Here is a 13,074-nt window from a genome sequence, read left to right on the forward strand (position 1 = left end):
CTCCTGAACCGATTAAGCGTTGTCTTCTGAATGGTCTGTTTGCTTTTCACGCGGTGAACTTCTTTTGTCACTGTGGGACATCTGCATCCAAACTACTTCTTCCATGCTTTCCACACAAACGCATCACGATGGCACGCGCACAGTGACAGGATGACCAGCGGACATCACTTCATGGCAGCAAAACATAGTTTCAGTAGATGGATAAAAAAGCTATTTATTTTGTGATTGTTTGCAAAGACACAAACCCACCCCATACTGAAACTAAAATCTTACTCCGAATGGGTTTTTTGCCTCCTTTCGTTGTAGTTGTCTGCGTTCTTCCAAGGCCAGAGATTACAACAGTCACTGTAATGGAGGCAGCTGGCCCAGGGCTGGGTAGCACAGAGCTGTGCTCATCTCAGGACCAATACAGGTCAAATTGATGGAGATCAAGTACGTCATAAAATGCAGTAATTGTATTGCTAATTGATTTTTAAGAACAACAGCACTAGAAATTTATGAGTAGCAAGATACTGCAAGTAGTGCACAATGGGATGTAAAGGTAAAACACTGAGCAAACTTACTACCTGTGTAGAGTACCCCTGAGAAACAAACCCACCTTCCCCCAGGAGCATGCCAGACATGCCACCAGGCACACAAAGGGGCAACCGGTTAGGAACTGGAGTATTTTTCTGTATTTTTGACAGCAACAATTTCATTTTTATCACTTATTTCTCATGAAGTTCTAAATATTTCCACTGGTAACTAAAGTGTGTCTCTCACCAACAGTAGCAAAGCTGTTTCAAAGAACAATTACATAGTTGTCAATTGGGAAAGAAAAACCATAATGGCACTATAGCTTTAAAAACCAAGCACAGGCACAGACTCTCTCTGTGATGAATCTGTTTTTTCTTGAATGGAATTTGCCATATAGACACCATCTCTGAGAAATCCTAGCCTTTCAAATAATTATCTTTCAAAGAGGAAGAGTCAATGGCTGTAAAAAAACCCAAAACAAAACCCAAACAAAACAGCCCCACATGTAGAGACAAAAGCCCTGATTTTTCTTCTTTCTGTTTTTTGTTACTGACTGCTACTTCTTTATTCATGTAGCAGCCTTGATCACGAAAAAAGCTTGACACATATCACTCCTGAAACCAATTTTCCCTTTCCAACCACAGATCACAGTAAATTAATACTTGTACTTATGAAAATAATAAATACACAGAAACGTTGCGGTTGGGCAAGTTTCCTCCTCAGACATAAACACCACCCTTTTGTGCACAGGACTGAATAAAGTCACACAGATGATGTGCGAGTTACCTGCTGTGCTTACCAGCTCTCTAATACAAGAGCAGTTCCAGTTTACAGATATATTTCAGGATGTACATACACCTTCAGTGTACCTCTGATCACTGTACACGGTGGGATTTACTACCACAAAGCGTTTGTATTCTGCAAAATGCAATCCTTTTACAAAACGCAACTTTCTCCATGTTCCTATGGCTTGAAAAGACAAAGTCTTAATAGTTCACAGGCAAAAAAGAAAGACAATTGCCATCTTCAAAGGAAATTTTAAGTAAGTACTGAAGGATATCTGCTTTATAGACTAATTAAAAAAAAACCCAAAACTACAATGCCAAACACATGGAAAATAAGAGAAACCCTTCCTCTTCTGCCCTACAGTACATGCACGCAGCTGGGCTCACATTCATAAAAATCCCACAGAACTGTAAAGAGAGCAGCAATGTGTGTACCTCCCCTCTTCATTTTCTCACCCAGCAAAACAGGTATGACCAAGGCTGCAGACATAGGCTCCCCTCAAGCCACACACAGCCTTCCACTGGTCCCACGCCGAAGGGGACCCTGGTATCCCGGGGGCGAGCACTGCTCCTCCTCCTCCAGGCCCTGCTGACAGACTGCCCTGCCTTCGCTGCCTCCCCACCAGTCGCCCCACAAGCCTCCCAACAGCTCACTTGCTCCTTAGCTCTCAGCTCGAGTCAGAACGGGCCACATCACGCTGGTTTACATTTACAATCGCTTTGGCATTCAGAGTAGCAGCTCCTTTTCCCCATCACACAGCAGCTGTAATTTAAAGAGCGAGCAGGAAGGCATCGCCATCACCTGCTCCACCTCTCCAGTCCCAGAAGGACCATTTCTGTGTGCTCCTGCTGCCTGGAGAGAGCTCTTCTCCCCGGCTCCACTCCACTCCAGCAGAAAATTCATGTCTAATCTTGTGTATACCCTTCTTTGACATCACGTGTTCTTCTGTGTCTTGTATTTCACCATCATACTTATGAAAGACACAATGCAAACTGATCAAGGATCTTTCAGTGTCACCCACTGCCATCTTTCATAATGGCAAGCGATGAAAATCGCAGCAGTAGAGTTAAATTATCTTCCTCCTTCATAAAAAGGGGAGGAAATGTATATGTACCAGACGTGTTTACCTTTATGCATTAGCTTATAACACACAAACATTTTTGTATTAGTCTGCGTAGCCCACAGTTACAGACTTCAAACCTCTTACCATCACCTCAGCACCAGAATGTTTGGGAGCCCTTAAAATATGCAACAATTCATTGTCAGAGAACGACGTCATTACCATATTAGCATCCTGATTCTTAAATAGCTCTTCGTGATTAAAATTTTTTATCTTGAATATTACACTACTTTTTCTTCCCACGCAGAAGCTAGCAATATTTTTATCACTTCACAGGAAAGTGATAACCTCAGTCTTAAGAGCTGAAATGCTGTATCCAACTGTCCCAAAGCAAGTGAATTTTTACCTTGCTTAATTTGTCCTTGGGCTGCATGACTCGAAATTGAAGGGGGTGCCTTCGCTTTCGACATCTCAGGAGTGCCTGGCCTAGGCGGTCTAAACACAAAATGTATATGATGGGGGAGAAGGAGGAGGATAGGGAAAAAGAAGAAAAAAAAAATTATTTGCTAAAGATACTGTGACCAAACAAGCTTTGAAAAGCAATCCTATAAAAAAGTCACTTTGACAGGAGAGAAAAAAATAAAGTCTCGCATTTACAATTCCTAAGTAAGCTTATTTTTTTGGTGATAAAAAGTTCATCTGTAAGTTTTCGTTTATTTAAAATTTCACCTACACATTATAAAAACTCTTTAAAGACAACAAGCACTAAAAAGGAGGACAAACATGGCCTCAGACCTACTGGCGCATGTGTTCACACAACTCCTTGTTCTATTAAGACTGCAAGTCACCTAACTCCATTCAAAGCAATACAGTTATCTTGGCATACAAAAATACTACACTCGAGAAAGAAGAAATACACTTGGTTCCATCTAGCTACCAAAGGTTTTCATAGCCATTAAATACATCAAACCCCACGTTAATAAACAAATTAAAATGCTGTATCAAAAGAGAGACTCTGAAACCAAGTTACCACAAGTTCCAGTGCGTATTTGCCGTACCTGGTCGGAGCTTTCTTCATGTGGTCTCCGATGAAGGTCGCATTGGTCATACTCATCAGCGTGTTGGCCAGCGAGATAACAGACAGGAGATGCTGCGTGGTGACGGCACGTGACACGCCATACGTCCCCTTTCCCAGTCCCTCTGTAATGGACATTTTCCTTCCTAACTCCACGCTGTCATACGCTGGTTTGCCTACGGGCTGGTTATAGCCAGGAAGCATCAGAGACATGTGGCCTCCTCTAGACAGCAGGCCAAAGGACACTGAACAGTGTGGCTTAAGCATCCCAAGGCGATCAAGGCAAAGCTCATCTAGAACAGAATTCAGGCCCCAGGCATGAAGACAGGACATAAAAAGCTTTGCTGTGTCCATGGTTAGGTTATATTCTAATAACGTTAACGGTTTAGATTTGCTAGAGCGATATTCTGGGTCACCGTCTTCTCTTCTCTGTCTTACTGATTCTTCATCCTCATCATCATCATCGAGAAGATGCTCTTTTATATTCTCTTTGATAGTTTCCTTGACCTGCTGGAAGAGGACGGCTGCTCGTTTGCCAGTCAAAAAGGAGCCTCCTTTGTCAGACCCGCCAGAGGCTTTCTGTAGATTCTCCGGAGAAATGAGCGCCGTGTTGGGTCTGGAGGCCTCCTCAGTCAGCAGCTGAATAATCAGGGCTTCCACGTCAAAGAAGAGCACATGTATATCTGGATCTGTTAAGTTAGTCTTTATAGCTTGAACCATCAGGGAGTTATGCGAATATTTAGGTAAATTCCCCTGAAAAAAAGAAAAAAAAGAGTTTTGAAATTTTAATTGCAGTACTTCAACACTTTGCACAAAGTGAATTCACAAACTGAGGAAGCTTTGGATAGTCAAAGTTGGGAAACTCACGTGGGTACAAAGCATGTTATAATAAACATTATGAAAATACCAGTGAAGAATTTCACAGCACTTTTCACAACGTCAGGAATGCCAGACTTGTGATCAAGTGTTGCACCCCTAAAAATACAGAAATTTCACTTACAGAAGTTTACCAGCTAGAGCTCTCCAGATAAGACAGAAGTTCACATTTCTTCCTCGTGAGTTCTAAAATATAATAGGTATACTCCAAGGAACAATAAAATTTCAATATTTTGTTATCAAACTTAAAATACATTGAACTTCATTCTCTCCATAACCAACACAAAATTATGCTCAAGTACTTTGTTTCCTCAAACAAGTGAAAAAGAGAATCTTTAAACAGAAATAAACCCTGTTCAAATGTAAGTAAAATATTATTTCTCCTCTTCTACAATTTAATTAACAGCCTGAACGACGTAAGGTTGAATAGTCACGTTTGATGCACAGCACCACAAACCTCCAGGAGAAGCAGGCGATGGGGAGGCACTCCTGACGCTTGTGCGAGTCCCTGCAGAAGTTAAACCCTGTGCTCAGCTGACAGCTAAGTCTAAGGGAGCACAGAAAAACTATCACCCTGCACAAGTCTGAGAAAGGCGGCAGGAGAAAAGGTATTTTTTCCACAGCTGATACAGGCTGAAGGGTTTCTTCAGAAAATATCAACCTTTACTGAACGCAGAATTAACCCGAAAGTTCTTAATACATGATCAATAAAAGCAATACAGTCGAGGCTCCTAGGTCTTTTCTATAACTCAACAGCCTTACATTAATACAAACTCCTCCAGTTTGGTAGTCTCCAAAATCTTCATTCTCTGTGGCCTTTTTTAAACCACATTTTACAGCAGGATAGTTATTTAGAAATCAGCAAGGCGTACAGTTTTTTTATATACACTGTATATATATACAAATAGGTATGCACATACATACCCACACTTAACACTATAAATATATACAGAGTATACAAATAGCATACACTCTATATATCATCCAAAAATTTGAACATTCTGTATACGTACACTAACTTTTAACAGGTTTTTACCCTATCCTATACACATCCTGATGGACTGCTTCCTTTGTTCACTGACTTGAAGGAATGAGTGCATCTTATGAAGCCTTAAATACCCTGGGCCATAGGAGTGGTCACCACTGAACATCTGCCGAGCTGTAAAACTACGTTATTTCTACCAGCGCTCATTATCTTGCATTTTTTAACCCCTTTCCGTTATACTTCTGAACACTAACAAATGTATTTATCACTAAATCAGAGAAACAAATGTATATTCTCTTTAACATCTCTTAATTGGAAAACTGGACATGCATACGTACCATTGACCTTCTCTCAAGGACTTTTTTTCAAGATAGTAGGCATTTCTAGACCTACAACTACTCGGCTGCTTTCAGTTTTGCATAAATGTCATAGCATGTGTTCGAAAACTGAAATAATTTTCCTTATAGTCCTTTTCCATTACAGCTGTAAAGACCCCCAAAATGCTGTTGGCATGAAAGAATACAATATCCACCACAACACGTTCAATTACTGTACTACTGAATGAACCTGGCTTTGAAACTAGCATATTATTTTAATTCTCAAGGTTCTCATTTAGACAGATTTGTCTCTCCTGAAGCACTCTGCTTTTTCTGTGGCTATTAATTACCGTACATCCCTGCAGAGCATAAGATTGCTTTTTACAGTAAAAGTCTTCAGAGCAAAACAGACCTCTCCAAAGTTTTACATGAGCTTTGTATTTGGAAACTGATCTGTCCAGAAGATGCTCAGGACCCTCACCTGCCCTCCGCTGACTGTCCAGCCACGGCTGCTTCGCAGTTCATTTCCGAGTGCTACTTTGGAGCAACCCAGGGAGAGCCTCTCCCCTGGACTGTTTCACAGCCAGAGGCCAGGGGAACCAACAGAGTAAGAAACCGCTCCTCCAATCCGTCTACATACAACATGCAGGAAGTGTATTTATTGCAAGCAACCCACCACGTTAGTCTTACCCGAAACTCTAATCTTCATTTTTCTAGCACACTAATACTTTATTTCATTTACAGACTCTTCATTTAAGGCTGTTAATATTTCACTTGGTTGGAATGAATACCCACGTATGTTTTACTGTATGGTGTTAAAATTGAGAAGAGCAAGTACAATTACTGGTTTGCTTGCTGCACTCACTAGTTCCTCAACAAATACACACATCTCAATAAATACACATAAATATTTTATGTTATTCCAATGCACTCGTTCCATACCAAACAAACAAACCAGATACCAAAAGCACACACAGGACGCAATATTCCAAACATGAAAAGATTCTGCAACAATGAAATGCAGACCTGGCAAAATCTTCAATACCATCTACTATTTCACTAGAATCAAATATTTTTTAATTCCTGTCTTTCCTCAAATTAAAATTCATTTCACTCACGTAACAAAGTTAGGGCACTACCAGAAGGAAAATTCACATCTGGTCACGGGGATTTTGAAAGAAAAATTAAGCAGAGAGCATCCTCCTGGCTCCCTGCTCTTGCGTTTCTCGGAGGAGCTGCAGCAGTGGCTAGCTCACCTGACAGACAGCCAGGGCCTAACGTAACCAGCGCTACAGCCATCAGCCACATTCTGCTCCTTTCCCTGTGGTCGACTCTGAGAACGCAGAAACTATGCTCACTAAATAAATTTGCCGTGAGAAGCAAATAATGGATAACTGAAACCAGAATAGCAATTATTAAATGTCAATAAATTAGAGTTGCAAATTGTGTTGTGCAATGCACTGATTTATTCACATTTTCCTTATTTAAAAAAATCTAGTTATTTCCTCAGAATGTAACGTAGCTAATTGATTATGAAATAGTCTCTGGCAGTGGTCACAGTGGTAAAACTAAAAGCAACAATAAACCCAAAATATTTCGGCTATAAATCATCGCTGACCTCCGGTACAGAAGAGGTTTTGCTGTGCTATGTATGATGCCTGCGTAGGCAGCAACCCCTCCAGCAGCTGCGAGGCACCTGCGCGTGAAGCACGGCCACGCGCACAGCACGCACGAGCGCAGCCTTCGTCCCGACGGACGCCAACCGCCACGCCGGAGGCGGCGGAAACAGCCGCGCCCGTGTGTTGGCAGAAACACCATGGTGTTGTTCTAAGGAACCTTCTAAATGTCTGCAGGTGACATTTCTGTTCCAGACAGAATCCAGGCGGAGCAGGGCAGATGCCTCCACGCAGGGCAGAGGCGGCGGCGGCAGCGGGCGTGCGGCGCGGGGCTCTGCCGCTCTCTGCCGGTGACGGCCCAGGCTGCCGAGCACCAGCCGCCTGCCCCAGCGCAACCCAAACGCGGGCACCTCCTGCTCGGGCGCGGGTAACGCTTCCGAGCGGTGCCAACAGGCTGAACAGATTTAATACCTGCCTATTCTGACGGGTCTTTATTAGGGAAAAGGTGATGATGAGCGGTGGAGTGCTGGAAGGGCAAAGGCAAGCAGGACACAGCCACGGAATCGCTCCGGCCGGCGATCCCCTAACCCAACCCCCTGCTCAAAGCAGCATCCGCTAGAGCCAGCTGCTGGGGGCAAGCAGAAAGACAATTTTGCACTTCCTTCCATTAATCTTTAACAGAACGATAAGAATTTAAAAGTCAGGGGTCATATTCTTTCTGCGCCGAAGTTCACCAACCCCTCACACGAGGTCAGGACACCTTTCCCCTGCGTCTGGCCAAAACAGAACCGCACGACGCAAAGCCCAGGAGCAAGCTCTTCCTTCCAGCTCTCCTCTGGCAGCCGGCGCTGACGTGCTGCTGAGCCCACCGCCTAACCCACCACCAATAACACAGCCTGCATCTGAAATGCACTGCTTGCTTTTTCACTCCATCTCTACAACGTGATGCTGTTTGCCACCTCTTACGGTCAGTCCAAATCCGTCAGACTTCACAATAATTAGGCACATCAAAATTAACAGGCTATTCAGAACCAATTCTTGTACCGTTCTACCCTCCACACTGGAATTCCTTCAAATTTTTACACTGTACTAGCTTTTCTTGGGATGCATGCCATATTGTACCCCATCTGCTCTTCAGAACAATCAAATCCACGCTAAAACGTAAAAACTACTCTTTACACAGTCTGACATCCAAGTTATTTCTTATTGCGAGATATCGATACAGAAGAGCTCAATTACTAGTTGCTAAAAAAGGAACTTCCCCACATCTCAGAATATTTAAGGTGCTTCCAGTTTATGCAGTACCAACCAGGATGGAGAAAAGTCACCCTCTGACTCTGGGGACCACAGAGCAAGCTCACCATCCAGCTACTGCTCCAACACCTGAAGAACTCTCACCATCGTGATATTATCAGACAGGTCTGCTTAGCGGGGTTCCTAACATGAGCACTCACTTCTTGCTCAGCTTGGTAAGCAGCCTGTTGTTGTACTCAGCAACATCCACACAAATCAAAGTTGTGTTTCTAAATGAACAGGCGTAAACGCGCCGTGGCTCACGCACTCTCTCTGTTCACAGACACACCGCACTCCGGAACAGTAATGAATGCTTTCAGCAAGTTACTACAGCCAGTTCTATCTGAATTCACCACTTAAATCACAAAATACAATTTAAAAGTCCTTAAACATTAAGCATTGAAATATTTAGGAATCAGCTAAGCCCATTAATATCTTCTAGCATTGAACACTTAAATGCTGAAAATTAATTTTGGTTTGAGAAATATTTCAAGTTACTTTGGCTCCATTTATATCCATTTGTACATATATTTTAGTAATACTTTTTCTGAACTGTCACACAGCAACTACTACCAAAATAAAAGAAAATCAAGCTCTAGCTCCACCTTTAGCAAGAGCTGCAGGAACCTATAAAACATGTTCAATATGGGGGGAAGAAAGAAAAAACAGATCAATGCCGATTCCGTTCCTCAAAGTCACGACAAAACAAAAAGGGGGAGATTGGCTTCTGATGGATGCGGATCACACAGGCTGGTTCCTTGTCTACCCATCAATACTACAAATTAACAGAACATACACAACTGAGCAAATACTCCAGATTCTATGAAATGCAGCTAAATCCAGATCTCAAATGAACTCGGCCTAAAAAACCCAACAGTAGAATGCATGCTGAAGTGGGCGGTAGCATCATAAACAGTAACACAAATTGGGAAAGACGTCTCACGAGACATGGAAGGGATTGTGTTGGTTGATACTAAAAATATATTACTACCTATCTGGAAACAGATAAGTTTATTTGGTGCATAACCTTTGCTCTTACTGAACCTAGAGTAAAGGACAGTGAAAGCAGTCCAGTTATAGGCAGTGAAGAGGAAGTTTAGAAGCCTTAGACTCCAGCAAGGAAAACCACTACCACTGAGAGCACAAACCAGAAAACAACCCATAAATTAAATGTATTTTTAAAATGTAACTCTAGATAACACCACCTGCATTAGAAACTGCACAATGATGCTGAAGCAGGCTGATACTTCTGGTTCCAGGAAAGTAAGCTCCTAGGACCGACCTAAGGCCAGATAAAGCCAGTTTAGATCTTCCTATTAAAATTTCAGAGAGCTTTGGATAAGGCCCTTTCAGTTCCAACATCAGAGGCTTCCCGTATTTTATTCAATTCCTTATGGAAATAAAAGTTTGAGGTACTGCACAAACTGAAGCACAACTCGCCTTGTCCGATGCTTCGGAAGCGAGCAGGTTAGTGGCAAGAGTCTGCAGTTTCTGATGCGCCACGTTTTTCAGCGCAGCCAGGCTACGCCGAGTCATGGCCTGCTTCAGGTTGACGGCGGGATGGCTCAGGGAGTCCACAGCCGCCGGGACTGCCTCGTCGCAGGCGTTCAGGATTTCCACCGCCGTTATTCCCATCACACACCTGTCCAGCGCACCTGCAAATATTTGGAAAAGCATGGGTTTAAGCAGAAACAATTCAGAACCTCCAAAATATCACAACAATGGGCCAGAAGAATTTACACTACAGGATGCAATGCATAAAACTTTCCATTGTGTAAATAGCTATTTTAGAACTAATATTCCTAAAGGGATGGAATTTTCCTAGATTTTCATGAAGATGAAGTGTGCAAGGAAAAACCACGCTGACAGAAGTCAAGACAAGTTTAGAAAACCAACAATGTGATTCTGTATGATCAGAGCACGACGACTGCAGCTGCTCAGCGTTTTTAGTGGCAGGCTGTTCCCAACCATTTCGAGTTCCCCCTCCCACCCAACTACCAGTGCAGACTGAATTTTCCGCGATGAATCTCAGATTCCTCTCTGCTTCCTAGAGCTTCAATAAAAAACATTTCTGCTCTAGTTTTCAAAATAAGCTGAAAATAATATTCAGACATTATTGCAGGTTTGTGGTTTTTTTCTTAAGTCAGTTAAGGAATTAACAGGTAATAACATACTACATATATTCTGATGCATTTTTTCCTCACTTTCTCCTTTTCAAATATCACAAAATTTTCTACAAAGCTGGTTTTATTTTATGCCTTGTTGCCCATTCTGTTAAGGCTCGTTTTTGGTTTCTTCTAAACTAAGCACTAGTCCCTTTTTAAAAAACCACACCAAACAACAAACCAAACAATACAAAAACCCAAACAATTCCTTCACTCCGCAGATGAGGAAACTGTTGTAGATTTGAGGTGCGGCACTTCACACCAACGTTTCAAGAATGTCACCGAGGAAGCACGGATGCTAATAAACTGAGAGGACCCAATACTAAAATATGTATCTAACAAAAGCTTATATAATCTACAAATTTTGGGAATAGTGGAGTGCTAAGTTTCCATATACAAATGTGCAAAAAAATTTAACTCTCATCTCAGATGCAACTTATACAGAACTATAACCAAATACAGATGTATTAAAAAATTGTTTAATCAACGTCTTTGAACTTAACCTTACCAGTATCCATTTGCCAGACGTACACAGACCCATCTGAACATCCTACTACCAGATAGTCATCGGAAGGCCTCCATTTTATGACTTGAATCGGGAAAAGGTGACGGGATGCCAGCATGATGCATTTTTTCTCCCGCAGACTCAGAAGACCTACCGAGTGATCACTGGCAACAGAGCAAATACAGTGCTGGACTCTTGCCTAATAAAAGAAAACAAGGGGAAAAAAAAAAAATAAATCTTTAACACAATGCAGAGAGTTTACATTTAATTGTCTCTTCTTCACTGGACCAAGCATGGTGACCAACAACCTATTTTATAACCAAAAACCAGGCACATAAGTCTATGCCTAAATTCACTGCGGGCCCTAGAAACAGAATTGCACTTGCAGCAATTCTCGTGAGTCCAACCTCTTGCACATCATAAAGAGCAAACAGGTATTAGAAACTGTTTTGTTAAGCGAAAAAGAGAAACCACGGTTCTCAAGTAAATCAATGTCATTTTGTTCATTAAATTCTACCCACTCATCCAAGTTATGAGAGACAAAATTGCCTTTGGGCTAACTGGTGGGGAATGCTTGCCTATCACATTCGCTAAGCACCTGCAGGGGAAAGACGGCTTCCAGGTCCTGGAAATCCTCTCCCACTGTTAATGCTGCATATCATAAAATGCCAAGTATTCCCCTAGCTAGCTAGGTTTTAATGTCCAGTTTTTCCACAATTTTTTATGTTTTACGTAGCTAAAACATGATGCGAGCAAAACCAAGATTAACAGAACAATTCAGCTCCTTTTAAGCGTCTGCGAGAGTTACAGATCGGGGCAGGGTTACATCTTCAGTGTTTCCTATCACATTCACATTCTCAAGGATTTGAAGAGCTGTACCATTTACAGGAAGTGTGAGACAGTTTATCAGACACATTACGTAAAACTTACGCTACAGTTTTCTGGTGGAACTAGAAGCTGCGTAATTTCTCCACCATGTACACAGAAGATATGTTTCATCTCTCCAGAAAATATATCCCATATGATGACTGAGAAATCCACACCACCTGAGATCAAATACCTTTGATCATAACGAGAAGAAACCTGATGAGGATACAGTAAGCATGTAATTTTGTTTCGATGGCCTCGTAGAGTCCGGTGAGGTGGCCAACCTGAGAAATTGGGCAATGGGTGACAGGGGTAAGAAAAGAAAAGGAGAGAAAAAAAAAATACAATTCACTAGAGCAGTTAACAATCCAGAACACTGTCCTTGATTAAAAAAAAAAAATACAGATGTACTGCAATTCTTGACAGAAGTTCTTATCAAAGGAGCCCTGTCTTTTTTTTTTGAATGGCTCATTTTTTTTCACTAGACTGCATAACTCCTTTTGTCTTGCTGTACAATCTCACTCTAAAGTAATCCAGCTGTCTTAAAACAGCTTCCCCCCCTGCAAAATCCCATTAAAAAAAAAAATTTAAAAGGCCATGAAGATGTGAGAAAATAAATTCCCTTCCCCATCAAACATGAATTCATCCAAGGTTTTAACCAAAAAGACCAGTACCAGGAAAATCACGTACTCTTACTCTGCACTGGCCACAACAGTGGCATGCAAGTCTGGAGTGTTACGCATTTGGTGCTTGCACAGAATAGGTTTTTAGAAAGGAAAACAATTTCTGTGAACACAGAGCAAGAACAGCAAGCCTTCTGTTCACTGAGATCAAACACATGAGTGAAATCGTTCTCATTCTAACCTTCAAACTATTGCAAAAGATGCTTCGAAAAATTGTCTTTTTAGATGGCAAATTTGAAAGAGTGGGCCCAGTAAATTAAATACCAGAATCAAGTATTCTATGCAACACCTGCATGATACAGTTGAACTTTTTTGCTCTACATGATTATG

General features: G+C 41.8%; 1 protein-coding gene across 2 annotated transcripts in view; it reads right to left on the reverse strand.

Annotated features, from left to right (window-relative positions):
• Positions 1-13,074, reverse strand: part of LOC142365552 (WD repeat-containing protein 7) — a 128,748-nt gene that overhangs the window by 90,619 nt on the left and 25,055 nt on the right. For both annotated transcript variants that reach the window (XM_075446415.1, XM_075446413.1), the window contains exons 12-16: positions 12,125-12,345; positions 11,198-11,393; positions 9,965-10,179; positions 3,421-4,190; positions 2,769-2,857 (exon numbers count right to left, since the gene is read on the reverse strand). In XM_075446415.1, the coding sequence (XP_075302530.1) occupies positions 2,769-2,857; positions 3,421-4,190; positions 9,965-10,179; positions 11,198-11,393; positions 12,125-12,345 (1,491 nt within the window). The remainder of the gene's footprint in view (positions 1-2,768; positions 2,858-3,420; positions 4,191-9,964; positions 10,180-11,197; positions 11,394-12,124; positions 12,346-13,074) is intronic.

This window comes from Opisthocomus hoazin, chromosome W, assembly GCF_030867145.1.
Source record: "Opisthocomus hoazin isolate bOpiHoa1 chromosome W, bOpiHoa1.hap1, whole genome shotgun sequence".
NCBI classification, from domain to species: Eukaryota; Metazoa; Chordata; class Aves; order Opisthocomiformes; family Opisthocomidae; genus Opisthocomus; species Opisthocomus hoazin.